General features: G+C 39.7%; 1 protein-coding gene across 2 annotated transcripts in view; it reads right to left on the bottom strand.

Annotated features, from left to right (window-relative positions):
- The window catches only part of RNF115 (ring finger protein 115), a 59,495-nt gene that overhangs the window by 2,544 nt on the left and 38,985 nt on the right, over positions 1 to 17,966 (bottom strand). For both annotated transcript variants that reach the window (XM_055584533.1, XM_055584534.1), the window contains 3 exons: positions 4,515 to 4,565; positions 3,274 to 3,346; positions 2,250 to 2,343 (listed from right to left, as the gene is read on the bottom strand). In XM_055584533.1, the coding sequence (XP_055440508.1) occupies positions 2,250 to 2,343; positions 3,274 to 3,346; positions 4,515 to 4,565 (218 nt within the window). The remainder of the gene's footprint in view (positions 1 to 2,249; positions 2,344 to 3,273; positions 3,347 to 4,514; positions 4,566 to 17,966) is intronic.

The raw sequence follows: 17,966 nt of genomic DNA, 5'->3' as shown, positions 1-17,966 counted from the left end.
CTACTTTCGACATTACACATCCTATTTCATCATGGTTACCCTAAAGCCTTTTTAACAAGTTGTTTATTACAAGTTGTACCAAGAGGTGCTGCTACAGAACTGCAAGGCCCAAGGGTAAATCAGGCTCCAAGTCCAGAGACCGGAAACTTTCTTCTGAGAGATAATGGCTACAAACTGAACTAGGATTACCAAGCTGCAAATTCCAACTTTCCCAAGTTTGGCTAATAACACCAGCTAGTCTATCTCTCCGGAGAAGGCAATGGCACCCCACTCCAGTACTCTTGCCTGGAAAATCCCATGGACAGAGGAGCCTGGTAGGCTGCAATCCATGGGGTCGCTAAGAGTCGGACACGACTGAGCGATTTCACTTTCACTTTTCACTTTCATGCATTGGAGAAAGAAATGGCAACCCACTCCAGTGTTCTTGCCTGGAGAATCCCAGGGACGGGGGAGCCTGGTGGGCTGCCGTCTATGGGGTCACACAGGGTCGGACACGACTGCCGCGACTTAGCAGCAGCAGTCTATCTCTCCAGCAGCCGGGGTATGTATGCTACATGCTCCACAATATTCACAGCATTTGGAGTAAAATACCACTTAAAAGATTCACTCTCTCCTCTCTACTCCCACGATGTCTGCCCTAATTTCAGCTTTTACTTCTCATGCCTGCTGCTGCTGCTGCTAAGACGCTCCAGTCGTGTCCGACTCTGTGCGATCCCATAGACGGCAGCCCACCAGGCTCCCCCGTCCATGGAATTCTCCAGGCAAGAACACTAGAGTGGATTGCCATTTCCTTCTCCAAGGCATGAAAGTGAAAAGTCAAAGTGAAGTCGCTCAGTCGTGTCTGACTCTTCGCAACCCCATGGACTGCAGCCCACCAGGCTCCCCCATCCATGGAATTCTCTAGGCAAGAACACTAAGAGTGGGTTGCCATTTCCTTCTCATGCCTAGTTTACTGCAATAGCCTCTTAGGTAACAACCCTGACTCCAGGCCTGCCAAATATATCCTATACTTTGCTACCAGTTGGTTTTCCCTAATACCAGCTCCACAGCAATTCCCAGCTCATCTTTTCTTGGATTCTCAGTTGGGATCCCCAAAAGCAACAGATTCAAAATTAAAAACATCACATCACCTCCTTATCCAAACCAGGGCCTGCTCATAATTCTTCCATTCCCTGATGATGTCAGCACCACCTCTGTAGTTACAGAGTTGCAAAACCTTAGAATCATCTTTCCCTCTTTCCCCTCCTTATCTTATGCAACGATGAAAGCCTTTCTTCAAAAAGTGTCTGAGTCCACCCTTTCCTTTGCAGCATTGCCATCACCTGAACCCCACCAGAATGCTGCAAGAGCCCATTAAGAATATTTCTGCTCCTTCCCTCTTCCAATCTATTGTAGATACTATCCTCCAAACTAATCTTCCCTAAAGATCACTCAGATTTCCTCATTCCTCCAGTTAGGGACCTACAGAATTTACCTACTACCTAAAACATCCAGCCCTAACTCCTCTGCCAGTTTCAGGGTCCTCTGCAACAAGGACCTATCCAGTCATACCTATCCAATTATACCTCCAATTCAAACATACCTCCCATCACTCCACAAATTAGATTCTATTTCAGATCTAATAAGGTTACACTCCTTATACCTAATGCAGACTCCACATTCATACTGACATTCTTCATTGGTTCATACTTTGCCATAAACAGAAAAATGTCTCTAAGATGGCCCATCCTGTCTTTTAAAATCTTCTGACTCTCTAAAGTAGAATTCATGGGGAAAGAAACTCCAAGTCCAAACTAATGTCCCTCAATACTAATTTTTTTTCATGCTTATAAATAAAATAATATCTATGTCTAATGTACCTAAATATAGGGTAGATGTGAAACAAATTCCTAGCCTCCTATTTTTTCTCTTCCTTTTCCCCTAGAGTATCATTTGCTCAAGTACTTTTTATAATAATGTCTAATCATTTGGTGAGTTTTGCTTCCTCTAGTAAGTTCTTCAAGAAATCAAGTTTTATATACCTTTGCACTTCTTTATTTCCTGCATGGCAGCTAGAAAAATAGCATGGTAATTGCTCAGGAATTAGCTGGTGACTAACCCTAATGAAGGGATAGGTACCTTTTATATCTGGCACACAGGTAGGAACTTTAGGAGTCCTACAGCTTCATGGAAGATTTTTAATATAGTACATGGCTCAGATTCTGAACAGAGATAATAAAACGACAACACACATATGAAAATGAACCTACCAACTTGTTCCTGAGTTACTGTCACTGTTGGAAGAGATGTGATCTTTTCCTTGTCAGCTGGGGGAGGCCCTGTATTTTCCAGTTGTCCTAAAAGCTACAAAAAAAAAAAAAAAAAAAAGGCAAAGAAGAAGTGGCAGACATCGAACTATCCCTAGGAGGGAGCTGCTCCATCTGAGAACAGTGCAGACATTAGAAATGTTAGTTGCTTTTGCTTCCACAAGGCTCTGAGAGGCTTGGGTTTGCCCTTTCCTGCTGCCAGAATAATTGCTTTACAATTTCAGAGTGACATTAGTATAAGCCTACAGACAGATCCATCATTGCAAGGCTCACCTCTGGGCATAAAGCAACTTTGGAGGCAGCAAAAGGGTTGTGATGTCACAAATAAAGCTACACCTTAACAGAAAGTGATACTTAACCAGTTCAAAAACTTCATTTTGCTGAAAGAAAGAAAAAGGTGAGAGTATGGAAAGTAGCATAAGGTAAGCCAAGAAATAAGTAAATTACTGCCTACAAGAAGACCTGGATATAAATGACATGCCTTCTAGTCTCAGCAATCCACAAGGGAAATGAAAAACCAATTAAATTAAAATAAACAGAAACAAGTGGAAGCAATTATACATGGCATGGGAATACCTTTTTCTCTGCTTCCTTCCCCTACTTTGCTCCATCTAGCAGAAATCCCTGCTTCAACATGTGAGGAGACCTTTCTTTTTTGTGAAGTACTTGTCAATAGAATCCTCAGAGGAATGAACAAGAGGCCAAAACAGAAAATACTGTTTGTTACAGAAGTTTTTTCCTTTGGAGTTGAAGCTATCTTCTAGAAAGTCCCTAGGACCAAGAAAGTACATGGATGCTGAGCTAAACCCATAAACCATTTATCTCTTTAGTAAAACAGAAACCCACAAGCTCAAAATATTAGGGAAAGCAGAGTGACTGCCATTTCAGAAAGTAGCAGAAGGAAAGCAGGAAGCCTGTGGAACCATGAGACACACTGAACAGACACCCTCAAAAGGCAGCTCCTCACCTGGGTTACAATGGCATCAAGCCCTGTCTGACCCCAGGCATAGTCCCCAGGGTTGGAGTGCAGCATCCCGCTCCTATACATGAGATGAGACAGACAGCATTAGATGGAGTGACCAGGCTCCGCCTTACACCACAGAAAAAGTTGGCAGAGGAATCCTGCTCTCTCTCAGAGCTGGCAAGTCACTAGTTCTCTAGAACCAAGTGGCAAAGAATTTCTCAGTGATTTCAAGGTCAAACAGATTATCCAGAGGCAGTCTCTCATTCTCCAGGAATTTCTGCTTAACTGTATGGAACATAAAATGTGAAGCTACCTAAAATACCACCTGACAAACCAGAGCAAAAAGAGTGACTCATTGCCTGTTGGTTAAAAGTTTGTCTCCTCTGTGCCCATTTAAATTAAACATAGATGGAACTGCTTTTTAAGGAGATTTTTCCCTTCCTGAGTGGCCAAAATTGACAGCAAAGTTCCCTCATTCTAAGGAGCAGCCTGTGGCCTTACACAATGAGCAGCTTTCAAGTAGAGAAGCAGCCATAGCAGTGTCTCTGAATCACAACTTAGAGCAGTTACAAAAGGAATTTGGCAGCACCTCTTTCTGGAGCTGTTGGTGTACCACCCTGCATGACAGATATCCAGACTCTGGCTGGAACATGCTTAAAGAAACTAGAGGCTGGAAAACAGGGTAACTGTGTGGAAGGACCAAGGTCCCTCTGAGCAAAGAAGCCTTCTGGGGTAGAGTCAGAAATGGCAAATAATTGTCCAGACAAGAAGACATTACATCTTTAACCTGTACAGTAAGTGACTGTCACTCTGTTACTGAATTTAAGCCTTTTGTTTCTTCTGAAAAAACCTTCTTACTTTGAGAAAAGGAAGTGAAGCAATGTTTTCAATTTCAGAAATTCTTAAGGAATAAAGTCTTCCCATATAATCTCCAAGAGAAACTCACAAATCAGACACCAAACTTGGTAAGGACCACCTCACTCCCTACCTCAGCACGACCCTCAGACCTGAGTATGAATGGAATCAGACACCCTGCAGGACCAGGATGGCCCTCATCAGCCTGAATTATACAAAAATAAGTTCTGATTAAGTTTGGGCTCAGCAGACAACAGCAGTCTTGAACAGCCTGCCAATCACACCTATACACTCACCTGTGCAGCTCCTTTTCTCTCATTATGGCACAGATACTACAGTACTAGAAATTATGCTACTCCAGGAGAGTGAGAAGGCAATTAGTTACTTACCAAGAAAATGGGGATCCAGGAATGAATCCTGCAATGATCTGTTGTAGTACTCTGTTGAAGAAAAAAAATTAGGTAAGACAACAGACTCATGAAAGTACTCTATAGATGTCCATGGCTGACTCATCACCAACCCCTTCCCTGTAACACAATGGCTTTTCACTGTATACAATAGCACCAGAAATCAGTCTGCTATCTGGTAGACTGCTACTTTGCTATTATGGCTGTCTTCCTGAGCTATGCTGCCTTATATAATAATAGATTTTTATGAATTAAGCAGGAAAGGACTCTGACTGTATGGTTGGTGTTCAAACTATGATTCCTGGATCCTTGGAAGCAACATGAGAGGCTTAAAGAGATTCTAGGCCAGTAGGATTCTGGACCCACCTCCCTGCAACAAGAGTAGTTCCATTTTTATGTGCTATATACATTGTGCAAAATACTATTTAAAGGTACGGCATCCCACCCATCCCTTTATTTGGCTGTGCTGGGTTGTCTTTGCTGCTCGGGCTGTTTTCTAGTTGTGGTGCTGTGTCTAGAGGTTTTTCATTCTTGTGGCTTCTCTCATTGCACAGCACAGGCTCTAGGACATGTGGGCTTCAGCAGTTGCAGCTCCAGGGCTCTAGAGCACAGGCTCAATAGTTGTGACATACGGGCTTGTTCCTCCATGGCATGTGGGATCTTCCCAAACCAGGGATTGAACCCTTATCTCCTGCATTGGCAGGCAGATTCTTTACCACTGAGCCACCAGGGAAGCCCTAAAGAGCCCTTTTAAAAAAAATTCCATGATAGCTAACTAAGACGTTCACAAGTTATTTTATACTCCTCTTTTGGGTATAGGTTGGACTTACTGACTTTTCTTTTTTTTTGATGTACAACTGACATATAACATTGTATTTTTTTTTCAGGTACAACATGATTTGATGTTTGTATATATCGCAAATGATCATAATAAAACTAGTTCACATTCATTACCATACATAGTTATAAAATTTTACTTTCTTATGATCTACTCTCTTAGCAACTTTCAAATATACAATACAGCATTAAAATAACACTGTAATGTAATTAACAGTAATGAACTATAATCTATCTCATTGTGAGTCTCATTTACATTTCCCTGATAATACAGTCATTGTGCTATACATTATATCCCCAATATTTATTTTATAGCTGGAAATTTGTATCTTTTGACCCCCTTCACTGATTTTACTTATCCCCCAACCCCTCCTATGGCAACCCACCAATCTGTTCTCTTTTATCTATGAACCTGGATACTGAATTCTTTTTTTTTTTTAAGATTCCACATATAAGATTATATAGTATTTGTCTTTCTCTCTCTGATTTATTTCACTTAGCATGTCCTCAGGGTCCATTCATGTTGTTGCAAATGGCAAGATGTCAGTCTATTTTAGAGCTGAATAACATTCCTCTGTATATGTGTACCACCATTTCTTTATCCATTCGTCCATCAGTGGACCCTAAGGTTGTTTCTATGTCTTGGCTATGGTAAACAATGCTGCAACGATCATGGGATGCATGTATCTTTTCAAATTTGTGCTTCTGTTTTCTTCAGATGAATATCCAGAAGAGGAATTGCTGGATCATGGGGTCGCAAAGAGTCGGACATGACTGAGTGACTGATCTGATCTGAAGGTAGTTTTATTTTTTTTTTTTTGAGGAACCTCCATATTGTTTTCCACATTGGCTATACCAATTTACATTCCCAATAATAGTGTAGAGGGGGCTCATTCCCTTTTCTTGACACCCTCATCAACACTTGTTATTTCTTATCTTTTTGATTATAGCCATTCTAACGGGTGTGAGGTGATAGCTGACTGTGGCTTTGATGTGTATTTCTCTGATGGTTAGTGACGGCAGAGCATCTTTTCACGTGCCTGTTGGCCACCTATATGTCTTCTTCAGAAAAATGTCTATTCAAGTCCTCTGCATGTTTTTTAATTCAGTGTTTGTTTTTATTGTTGTTGAGTTGCATGAGTTCTTTGTATTATTTTGGATATTAGTCTCCTGTTGGATATATCATTTGCAAATACTTTCTCCAGTTCAGTTGGTTTCCTTTTCATTCTGTTGCTTTCCTTAGCCATGCAGAAGCTTTTCATAGTCTGATGTAGTTCCACCTGTTTATTTTTGTTTTTATTGCCTCTGCTTTTGGAGTCACCCAAAAAAATCATCACCAAGACTGATGTCAAGGAGTTTCCTGCCTGTTTTCTTATTGGCATTTTACAGTTTCAGGTCATATGTACCGGTCTTTAATCCATTTTGAGTTAATTTTTGTATGGTATAAGACACTGATCCAATTTCATTCTTTTCCTTGTGGCTATCCAGTTTTCCCAACACCACTTATTAAACAGACTTTTCTTTCTCCACTGTATATTCTTGGCTCCTCTGTCATAAACTAATAGACCATATATGCATAGATTTATTTCTGGCCCTCTGTTACCTTGATTTAGATGTCTATTTTCATGCCAATACCATACTGTGACTTACTTCTTTTTTTAATTATTAAAAATTAAATTTATTTCATTACCAAAGTTAAGGGAGTCAAATAAGACACAAAGACTTAAACAGATTCTTGCAAAAGATTCTTGTCTTATCCAACCCCCTGTTCCTGCTCCCGGGAAGGAATCACTTTCTGTGGTTGCTTCTGGCATTCTTAAATATTCATATTCCTAAGTACTATCATGATTCATTTGTCTCTTTATCAATCAGTTGTAGTCATTCACTTATTGATTTACTGATTTCCTCTTAGAATAGATGAGCATTTAGTTCTATGAGCTAATTACTCCAATCTCATCCTGTCCTCCAGCTACTCCGCTTTCCTGTTCCAGACAGAGTCTGGTCAGTGATTCTGGCTATATCAGTATCAGTTGTGACTTACTTCTTAACAATAGAATACGGTAGGATAACTGTGACTTCCGAAAGTGGAAGTGGAAGTGAAGTCGCTCAGTCGTGTCCAACTCTGTGACCCCATGGACTGTAGCCTACCAGGCTCCTCCATCCATGCGATTTTCCAGGCAAGAATACTGAAGTGGGGTGCCATTTCCTTTTCCAAGGATAGGTCATAAAAGGCATTGTGGCTTCTTCCTCGCACCCTCTCATGGATTACTTTCTCTGGGAAAGTGCCATATCAAGCAATCCTGTGGAAATGCCCACATGATAAAGAACTAAGGCTTCCTGGCAATACCTAGAACAAACTTGCCAAAATCTGAGTAATTCCCAATTGATTCTTCAGATAACTACAGCAACGGCCAATGAACCGACTGTAAAGCTCATGAGATCCTGGGCCAGAACCACCCAGCTAAGCTGCTCTCAAATTCCTGACCCACTGAACCTATGAGATAATAAATGTTTGTTGTTTAAGCCTCTAAGCTCTGGGGTAATTGTTATACAGCAATAGATACCTAATACAGATTTTGATACCCAGAAGTGAGTGCATGCATGCTAAGTTGTGTCCAACTCTGAAATCCCATGGACTGTAGCCTGCCAGGCTCCTCTGCTCATGGAGTTTTCCAGGCAAGAATACTGCAAGAGGATTGCCATTTCCTACTCCAGGGGATCTACCAGACCCAGGGGTCAAACATGTCTCTTGTGTCTCTTGCACTGGCAGGTGGATTCCTTACCACTGGGCCACCTGGGAAGCTTGCTGTGGGAAAAAAAAAAAAAAAAAACACCTAAAACGTGGGAATAGCTCTGGAATACAGCAGAGGGCAGAGCTGGAAGGATTTTGAGGAGAGTGAGTAAAAGTTTGAAAAGCCTTGAAGAAATAGTAGACGCATGATGGCTTCTGAGGAAGAGTGAGTACTTAAGGGAAAGTGAGGAAAACAGGAGGGAAAGAGATCCTTGTTATGTAGTGGCAAAAGCCTGCCATCATATGGGAAATAGAAGTTATGGCTCATGAACGGGATGATAATCTAGCTAATAAGATTTCCAGACAGGAATGTTGAAGGTCCCTTTTGGTTTCATCTTGATGCATTAAAATGCAAAAGAAGAGGAATACATTTAAGGAAGAATACTTAAAAAGGAGTTAAGATTGGATCATTCTGAAAATTCCCAGACTCTCCAGATGGCAAATGATACTAAAATTAAGAAATGGCTTTTAAAAAAAAGAAAGAAAGAAATGGTTTTCAAGCAAAGATCAAATCATGGGCATTGCCAGAAGAAAACAGTTAAAGAAGCCAAGAGTGTGGCTATAAAAATTCTTTGGGAAGACCTCAGAAAGATAGTGCCTAGAGAACTATTCAATTAAACAACTGTGGATGTCCTATTATTAATAGTTTCCTGGGGCTGCCATAACATATTCCCACAAACTGGGTAGCTAGAACAACAGGAGTTTGTTCTCTCATAATTTTGGAAGTCAGAAATCTGAAATCAAGATGCTGTCAGGGGCTTCCCTGGTGACTCAGTGGTAAAGAATCCACCTGTCAATGCAGGAGACATAACAGACGCGGGTTTGATCCTTGGGTTGGAAAGACTCCCCTGGAGGAGGGCACGGCAACCCAGTATTCTTACCTAGAGAATTCCAAGGACAGAAGAGCCTGGCAGGCTACAATCCATAGGGTTGCAAAGAGTCAGACATAACTGAAGCATCTGAGCACACACACACATAAAAGACCTTATTTCCAAATAAGATCATATTCACAGCTAAGTTAGGAAGTTAGGACTTGAACATTGGTGGAGTATACAGGTCTACCTACAACAAGTATTGTCCTTCAGCAATCCCAGCAGAAGTTCACGGTAAAAAAGAGTATCTAAAAAAGACTTGTGAGCGTAGCTCTTGTTAACGGCATGAACTTTACTAATACTCACAGGAGACTCAAAGTTTTCAAAAGAAACACTACCAGCTTAAATTGAAAAGTACAGAGGCAGTACAAAACGAAAAGAGATCTTTTAGGCCCTCAAAATTCTATTGGTAAGATGCACGCTAAGAAAACTATGGAGCTGCAAATTTGGACTACTTTTCACGGAAAACAATGACTCATTGGGTGGAATCAAGAGCCAGGAAGGAGGAAACAAGAGCCACAGAGAAGCATTCCTGGGCAGAAGTAGAATGAAGTCCTAATCAAGGACTGTCCAACATTTATCCAGACAAACATCAAAATTGCTATGAATCAGTAACTTCTGTGTGCCTTACATCTTCTCCCTTTCTAAACAGAAATCTCTATACCTGTTTATTATATGCTTCTCCCATCACTATATGTTGTATATGTGAGGGGTAAAAAACTTGTCTTTGTTTTCTAGATCTCCACATCAAAAGGAATTCTGTCTATATCCAAAGAGCCTCATCCATACTCAGACCTAAGTAAATGACACCTGGATTTCAAGTTAATGCTATAAAGGGACAAGACTTCTGGTGGGTCTTGGGAGGAGGTGAGTATATTTCTCACATGGGAGAAATTTCTGGCCAAAGATTAAATTGTGGTAGTTTTAAAAAAATATGTCCGGGGCTTCTCTGGCAGTCCAGTGGTTAAGACTCTGCTTGCACTGCAGGGAGCACAGATTTGGTCAGAAAACTAAGACCCCCACATGCCGTGCAGCATGGCCAAAAAATTAAGGAAAACAAATTTTTTTTTAATTTTGTAAATAAAAACATGTACACAAATTCTTTAATATTCTTCCTCATGAATGTGGACTAGACTTGGTGACTCACTTCTTACAGATAAAATATAGCTGAAGTGACAGCGTTTGTCTTTTAAGATCAGGATATAAAAGGCATTATGGTTTTCCCATCTTCCTTTTTCTCTCTTGAATCACTTACTCTAGGGGAAGCCAGCTGCCAAGTCATGAAGACACCAAAGAGTCCTATGGAGACGTCCACACAGTGAGGAATTGAGGCCTCCTGCCAACAGTAATGTTAGTTCACCCATCTTGAAGTGGATCTTACCAATCCCAGGTAAGTATTCAGATTACTGCTGCCACTGCAGACATTTTGATTACAACATCATGAAAAACTTTACCCAAAACACCTAGCTAATTTGCTCCCAAATTCCTGTCCCTCAGAAACTGTGAGATGATAAATGTCTGTTGTTAAAAGTTCCCTGATAGCTCAGTTGGTAAAGAATCCCCCTGCAATGCAGGAGACCCTGGTTTGATTCCTGGGTCAGGAAGATCCACTGGAGAAGGGATAGGCTACCCACTCCAATATTCTTGGGCTTCCTTTGTGGCTCAGCTGATGAAGAATCCACCCACAATGCGGAAGACCTGGGTTGGATCCCTGGGTTGGGAAGATCCCCTGGAAAAGGGAGAGGCTACCCACTCCAGTATTCTGGCCTGGAGAATTCTATGGATTTTATAGTCCATGGAGTTGCAGAGTCAGACACGACTGAGCAATAATTCTATCATAAATTGCTAAATTCTGGTATAATCTGTTTACCCAGCAACAAATGACTAGTATATCCTCGCTTGCTAGTAAAGGCATATCTCAGCAATATCACAGGTGTATGGTTCCAGACCACTGCAATGAAGCAAATGTTGCAATAAAATCACTCTTATGAATTTTTTGGTTTCCCAGTGCATATAAAAGTTACGTTTACACTTTATTGTTGTATACTAACTGTGTGATAACATTATGTCTAAAACAATGTACATACCTTAATTTTAAAATATTTTATTGTTTAAAAATGCTACCCATCATCTGAACCTTCAGCAAGTTAGTAGTAACACCAAAGACCACTGATCAAAGCTCACCACAGCAAATACAATAATGAAAAAGTTTAAAATATTATGAGAATTATGAAAATGTGACACAAAGACGTGAAGTGAGCAAATGCAGTTGAAAAAAATGGCACCGACAGATTTGTTGGATACAGGGTTGCCACAAACCTTCAATTCGTAAAAAACGCACTATCTGCTAAGAGCAATAAAGCAAAGTGTAATGAAAATTGGGAAGCTGTACAGTTGGCCTTCTGTACCCACAGGTTCTGCATCTGCAAACTACGAGGGGAGGGGGGGAAACTCAAGAAAGCTCCAAAAAGCAAAACTTGAATTTGCAGTTCACCACCAACTATTTATATAGCATTTACATTGTTTAAAGTGTTGCTATTTACATAGCATTGTATTAATTGTTACAGTAACCTAAAGATGACTTAAAGTATACAGAAGGATGTTTGCAAATACTGTTTTATATCAGAGATGCGAATTCTCAGAGTTGGGTACCACCGGGGGGCGCAGGGTGTCCTGGAACCAATCCCTCCAACAGATACTGAGGGATGACTAACTAGAACAGTTAATCACATACTTGAACTAACCAATAAGTAAGTGGTAATAATCAAGTTTGAGAGAAAGACAGAAAGACTCTAGTTCCCTGAGGCTCTAAAGCAGACCCTATATAAATACTTGGAATTGCCAGGGACACCTTAGGGGATCAGCTGCTGATTTTGCCTTTATCAGCTGCTCACTCTCCAGAAGTGAGATGCAGGTTCCATCTCAGCAGCTCAAGGTGACCCCAGTAAGTGTATGAGCTGATGTCAGGAAATTATCTTCAATAGATACATACATAGTACTTACAGTGAACTTTTTTTAAACAAACACTTTCTTGTTAAAGTAATAGGAGCTAAAAGGAGTGGGGGAAGAGGTTTATGTATTTAATTTTAGCAACCCACAGAAGAGAGAAATAAATCCACAGGGTCTGGAAGGGAAGATACATGCTAAAACCAAGAGTAGTCACTTAGTCTCCAGAGCTATATTCTCTCTAGGTTTTCCTCCTAGCTCCCTTCTCAGTCTTCTCTACTTATTCTTCCTACCTTCCAAACTTCTAATCAAGGAGGGCTCAGAGCTCAATTCCCTGAGCTCTTCTATTTTCTATCTTGACTCTTTTGGCAATTTCATCCAGTTTTATATTTAAGTACCATATATAGGCAACAACTTCCAGGTTTTATCTCCAGCCAAGATCTCTCCCTACTCAACATCATCACTTGAATGTGTAGTAAGCACCTCAAACTTATTAAGTCCAAAAGTGAACTCTTAGATCTTCTCCCCCAAACCTATCCCTTCTAGCATTCCCCATTTTAGCTGATGGTGGCTCCATTTTTCTAGTTGTTCAGACAAAAACCTTTGTCATCCTTAACTCTTCGTTCTGTTACACCTCATATCCAATCTGCCAGCAAATCCTATCATGCCCAATGTCAATCTTTACCTAGAATCCAACTTTTTTTTTTTTTTTTAAACTAACCCTCATCCAAGCCACTGGCATCTCTAATGCAACAGCCCCCTAACTGGTTTCTCTGCTTCTGTCTTTGCCCCCGTGCCCCTCGTACACACACATACCACTCGCCATTCTATTATCAACACAGCAGTTACAATGATCATTTAAAGGTGTAAGTTAGACCATGTCATTCCTCTACCCTAAAATTCCTACTGGACCTCCACTGCACTCAGAATAAAAGCCTTTATAATAGCCTACCAGTCTCTACATGATCTCAGACTCACCTCCTGATCTCCGGCCCCAACAAGTTCTCTGTGACCTCATCTCCTACTATTTCCCTCACCCATTCTGCTCTCTTTACATTAGACTCTCCTTGTTGGCACATTCCTGGCTCATTCCCTCACTACTTTTATGTCTATTCAAATATCTTCTCAATAAGGCCTTTGCTGACTACACTTTTTGAAGCTTCACTTCTCCCACACTCCCAAACTCCCTCCTCCCTTTTTTTTTCTATATCATTTACTGCTGTTTAAAACTCTATTGATTAGGTTTATTTTGCTTGTCTGTCATCCCCCATTAGTATTTAAATTCCACAAGGGCAATCTTTTTTTTTCTTTTCACTCTTTTGTTGACTAATGTAAGCCCAACATCCTGAATAGCACTTGGCAGTAATACATAAATGCTTACTGCATGACTTAAGAGACCTCAAGATGGGGCCCAATCAGATAGTCATTGAAAGATATATTCAATCTATGAAGATTAAAAAAAAGAAATTATAAAATAGGTATAGTATGATTTCTTTTCAACTCTATAGATGTAGGTATCTCATATATATGTATGTAAAAGGTCTACAGGATTACGTACCAAGAAACAACTGTGGCTAATTTCTGGGTAATGCTGTTTTTTCAATCCAAGCCAAAAAAACAAAACAAAGTAAACCTACTATTTTTAAATAACAAAAAAAGTCAATTCTCAAAATTTGAGTTCTGAGTAGTGGTCAATAAACAATGGTCCCATAATCTAGGGTTAACTTCTGCTGCTGCTGCTAAGTCGCTTCAGTCGTGTCCGACTCTGTGCAACCCCATAGACAGCAGCCCACCAGGCTCCTCCGTCCATGGGATTTTCCAGGCAAGAGTACTGGAGTGGGGTACCATTGCCTTCTCCGAGGGTTAACTTTAGGAGAACATATTTTAGGTTGAAAACCTGCTGCTGCTGCTGCTGCTGCTAAGTCGCTTCAGTCGTGTCCAACTCTGTGCGACCCCATAGATGACAGCCCACCAGGCTCCCCCATCCCTGGGATTCTCAAGGCAAGAACACTGGAGTGGGTTGCCACTTTCTTCTCCAATGCATGGAAGTGAAAAGTGAAAGTGAAGTCGCTCAGTCGTGTCCAACTCTTAGTGACCCCATGGACTGCAGCCTACCAGGCTCCTTTGTCCATGGGATTTTTCAGGCAAGAGTACCGGAGTGGGTTGCCATTACCTTCTCCAGAAAACTTGATAAGCAGGATAAAAAGTTATACTACTTCTCAAATCAACAGGACAAACTGTTATCAGGAAGAAGCCAAGCCAAAATTCAATCAATAAAAAACTTATAAAATATGAAATTGTATAGTACTTTCAAAACACTGGGTAACATTGTAATGATAACTACTGTAAAGTAATAACAATCATGTGGAACAATCTGGGTTGACCTGCTAAGAAGGCAGAGCAATATGCCCCAAAGATGTGCTCCATTTACACTTACATGAATGAAAAGAAAAAATAAATTGAACATAAAACTCCTTAAGTTTTACTTACTGATACACTGATATGTGTCCCTTAGAAGGAAAATTTTTGACAAAGTTAGGCAAATGCTTAATTCTTTTTTTTTTTTCCTAATAGTGAAGACTATAGAACACTATTAAAATTTCTTTAAGTATTTTGAAACATTCATAATCCCACCAACTACAAATATCATCATTTTTGCCATATCCTGGCTCCAATATTTAACTGGCTTCATATCTTCAGGCAATTTACCTAACCTCTCTGTGCCTCAATTTCTACTGTAAAATGGAATATTCATAGTAACTTATCCAGAGTTATAATAAAGATTAAACAAATAATTGTAAAGCAATTGTAAATCAAACTACTATCTGGCCCAAACTCTTAGCTATTATTACTACTAATTCATATGTTCCATATACCTCTTAGAAACATAATTACAATTATTCATTCATTCAACACAAATATATAGTGTGTGTATTGTGTGTTTGTGCTCAGTGGTGTCTGACTTTGTGAATTTATAGACTGGAGTCTGCCAGGCTCCTCTGTCCATGGGATTTCCCAGGAAAGAATGTTGGAGTGGGTTACCATTTCTTTCTCCAGAAGATTCATTCAACACAAATATATACAGTATTCACTATAAAACAGACACTAACTAGAAGCTGGGAATACAAAAATGAATAAAATGCCACCCTAAGCCACTGGTCCCAGAAGTAACTGAAAAGGTTGTAACAGATCTGGTCTCCCAAAGATGCTAGGCTCAGATAAAAATAACAGGTAACTTTTATCAAACCTTTAAAAAATAGATAATTCCTGATTTAAACTATTCTCAACCATAAACACAAAGCAAGATTTCCCAGTTTATTTTACCAAACTAAAATAACCCTGATACCAAAGCCTGATAAAGATTATACAAGAAAATTACCAGCTTCCGTATAAATTGATGCAAAAATCCTAAAAAAGATTAGGAAGAAATCAATTCCAACAATTCATTAAAAGATCAATGCTTCTTTGTCAAAGTAGTTTTTAATTAAAATCTGATGAATTCATAGTGTTCATTCAATGTTAGAAAATCTATTAGTTAATAAAATGCACTAATTGTTTAAAGGAGAAAAACTATAAGGGCAATCTTCACAGGACTGCAAACAGCATTTGATAAAATCACTCACCATCCTCAGTTAAAAGCCCATAATAAATCAGGAATAAAATAAATGTGATAGTGCACATATTAGGAACCAAAAGCAAATATGCTTAATAAAGAAACACTAATTCACTTTTACTGAAGTCAGGAAGAAGACAAAAATAACTATTAGGTAACTTTGTTTTGATAATAAGTCAATGCAACAGATAAGAAAAATAATGAGGCATAAACACAGGGAAAAAATACAATCAATATTTGTAAATGATACACCTGTTAATCTAGAAAATTTAGAAAACAAAATGAATAACTATTAGAGCTAATAAGACAACTAAATTAAGGAGCAAGGTGTTGGGTAGCAATCTAACAATCAGTTTAAAAATTAAGTGCAACTATAAAATTTTACTGAATACATCAAAAAAGAACTATACAAATTGAGACATGAGCCGTGGGTCCAGATGAGAAGTTTCAATATTATAAAAAGTACCAACTGTCCCCAAATAAATGAATTCCAGTCAAAATTCCAACAGGATAAGAGAGGTCAGAGATTGACAAATTACATTTAAAATTCATTTGAAAGAGTAAATGTAAGAGAAGCATTCAGCAGTTTTTAAAAAGGAATAATAATGAAATAGACTTTCACTACTAGGTATCAAATCATACTACAAAATTATAGAAAGTAAATCAGGAAGACACAGGCATCGGAGCATACAAAAAAATATCAGATCATAATACAAAATCCAGAGATGAATATGAAACTGTATACATAACAAAGGTAACATTTCAAGTCAGATGGATTATTCAGTAAATGATAATGAGAAATAATTATATACTCATATTCAGAGGGGACATATTACTCAAAAAATGCACGAGAATTATACCACTCAGTACCAGAAGTATGTGCACAAAACACAGAAATCCTCCCTGGAAGTGGATAGAGGCACATATCCACTGGGATGAATGCTCTAATGTTCTTATAAACTTGGAACTACCATTAGCTTTCATTTTACATAGGAGAGCTATCTAATAATGATGCCAACAAAGAGAGGACAGAGACAGACAGATGATGATAACATACTGACCAACCACTTAGTTCCATCTAAGAACATCTAATTTACATCAGTGGTCAATACTGTCCCCACACAGTAACTGAGAAATCCAAAGAGATGGTTTTGCTAGATTCAATAAATGGGGTAGTACCATTCATACTCAATAGATAGGAAGGAGCAGTACTAGTCATTCTGACAAGAAATGGGAAGACAGCCAGGACCAACATGGAACTGTCTTCCAACATGTGTAATTTGTGAACATCCTGCCTGGACATTCATTTGGGGCATGTCTGTTTAGAATTAACTGAATTTTCTAGTAACACATCTACTGTGAAAATCAAGGGAAAATTATACATTCCCGCCCCCAGCACTTTCCCAGGAAGTCTTCACCACTTTGGAAAATTCTAACACTAGCAATCACAGGTTCGATCCCTGGTTGGGGAAGATCTCCTGGAGTAGGAAATAGCAACCCACTCCAGTATTCTTGCCTGGGAAATCCCATGGACAGAAGAGTCTGGCAGGCCATAGTCCAGGAGGTCGCAAAGAGTCAGACATGACTGAGCACATACAGATGCACACAACTCTAGCAATGCTGCTTGTGGTAGACGGAGATGGTAGATATTACACTCTCATACCATCTGCCTATCATATTAATTAAAAAAAATTACAGACATTTATTCTTTAGTTGAAAAATCCATACACATAATCAGAATATACAGTTTAAGGTTTCTTTTTAGTGCAAAGGAATCCAACGTCTCAAGAGCTTTGATGAGCCTGCAACATGTTTTCTGGAAATCACTTAACTGAGCCTTTTGAGACTCTGGAACAAAACAGAAGAAAAATTGTCTCAAGAAAATCAGCACTTAGATTTTGAAATCAAACTGCTGCTGCTGCTGCTGCTGCTAAGTCGCTTCAGTCGTGTCCAACTCTGTGCGACCCCACAGATGGCAGCCCACCAGGCTCCCCCGTCCCTGGGATTCTCCAGGCAAGAACACTGGAGTGGGTTGCCATTGCCTTCTCCAATGCATGAAAGTGAAAAGTTAAAGTGAAATCACTCAGTCGTGTCCGACTCTTCGCGACCCCACGGACTGCAGCCCACCAGGCTCCTCCGTCCATAGGATTTCCAGGCAAGAGTACTGGAGTGGGATGCCATTGCCTTCTCCGTGAAATCAAACTACCTATTCTTAATTCTATACATCCAGAACTGGAAAGAACTGGGACAATTCTCTTCTATATTTCCAACATGCTCGGATTTACCCTAGCAAAGAGATGCCTGCTCTACTGGAAGACATAATGCAAACAGAATAAATTCAACAGAAGATGGTGATATGCTTTTTTTTTGGCCAC

The sequence above is a fragment of the Bubalus kerabau genome, chromosome 6, assembly GCF_029407905.1.
Source record: "Bubalus kerabau isolate K-KA32 ecotype Philippines breed swamp buffalo chromosome 6, PCC_UOA_SB_1v2, whole genome shotgun sequence".
NCBI classification, from domain to species: domain Eukaryota; kingdom Metazoa; phylum Chordata; class Mammalia; order Artiodactyla; family Bovidae; genus Bubalus; species Bubalus kerabau.
This window is presented reverse-complemented; position numbering and strand designations above follow the sequence as displayed.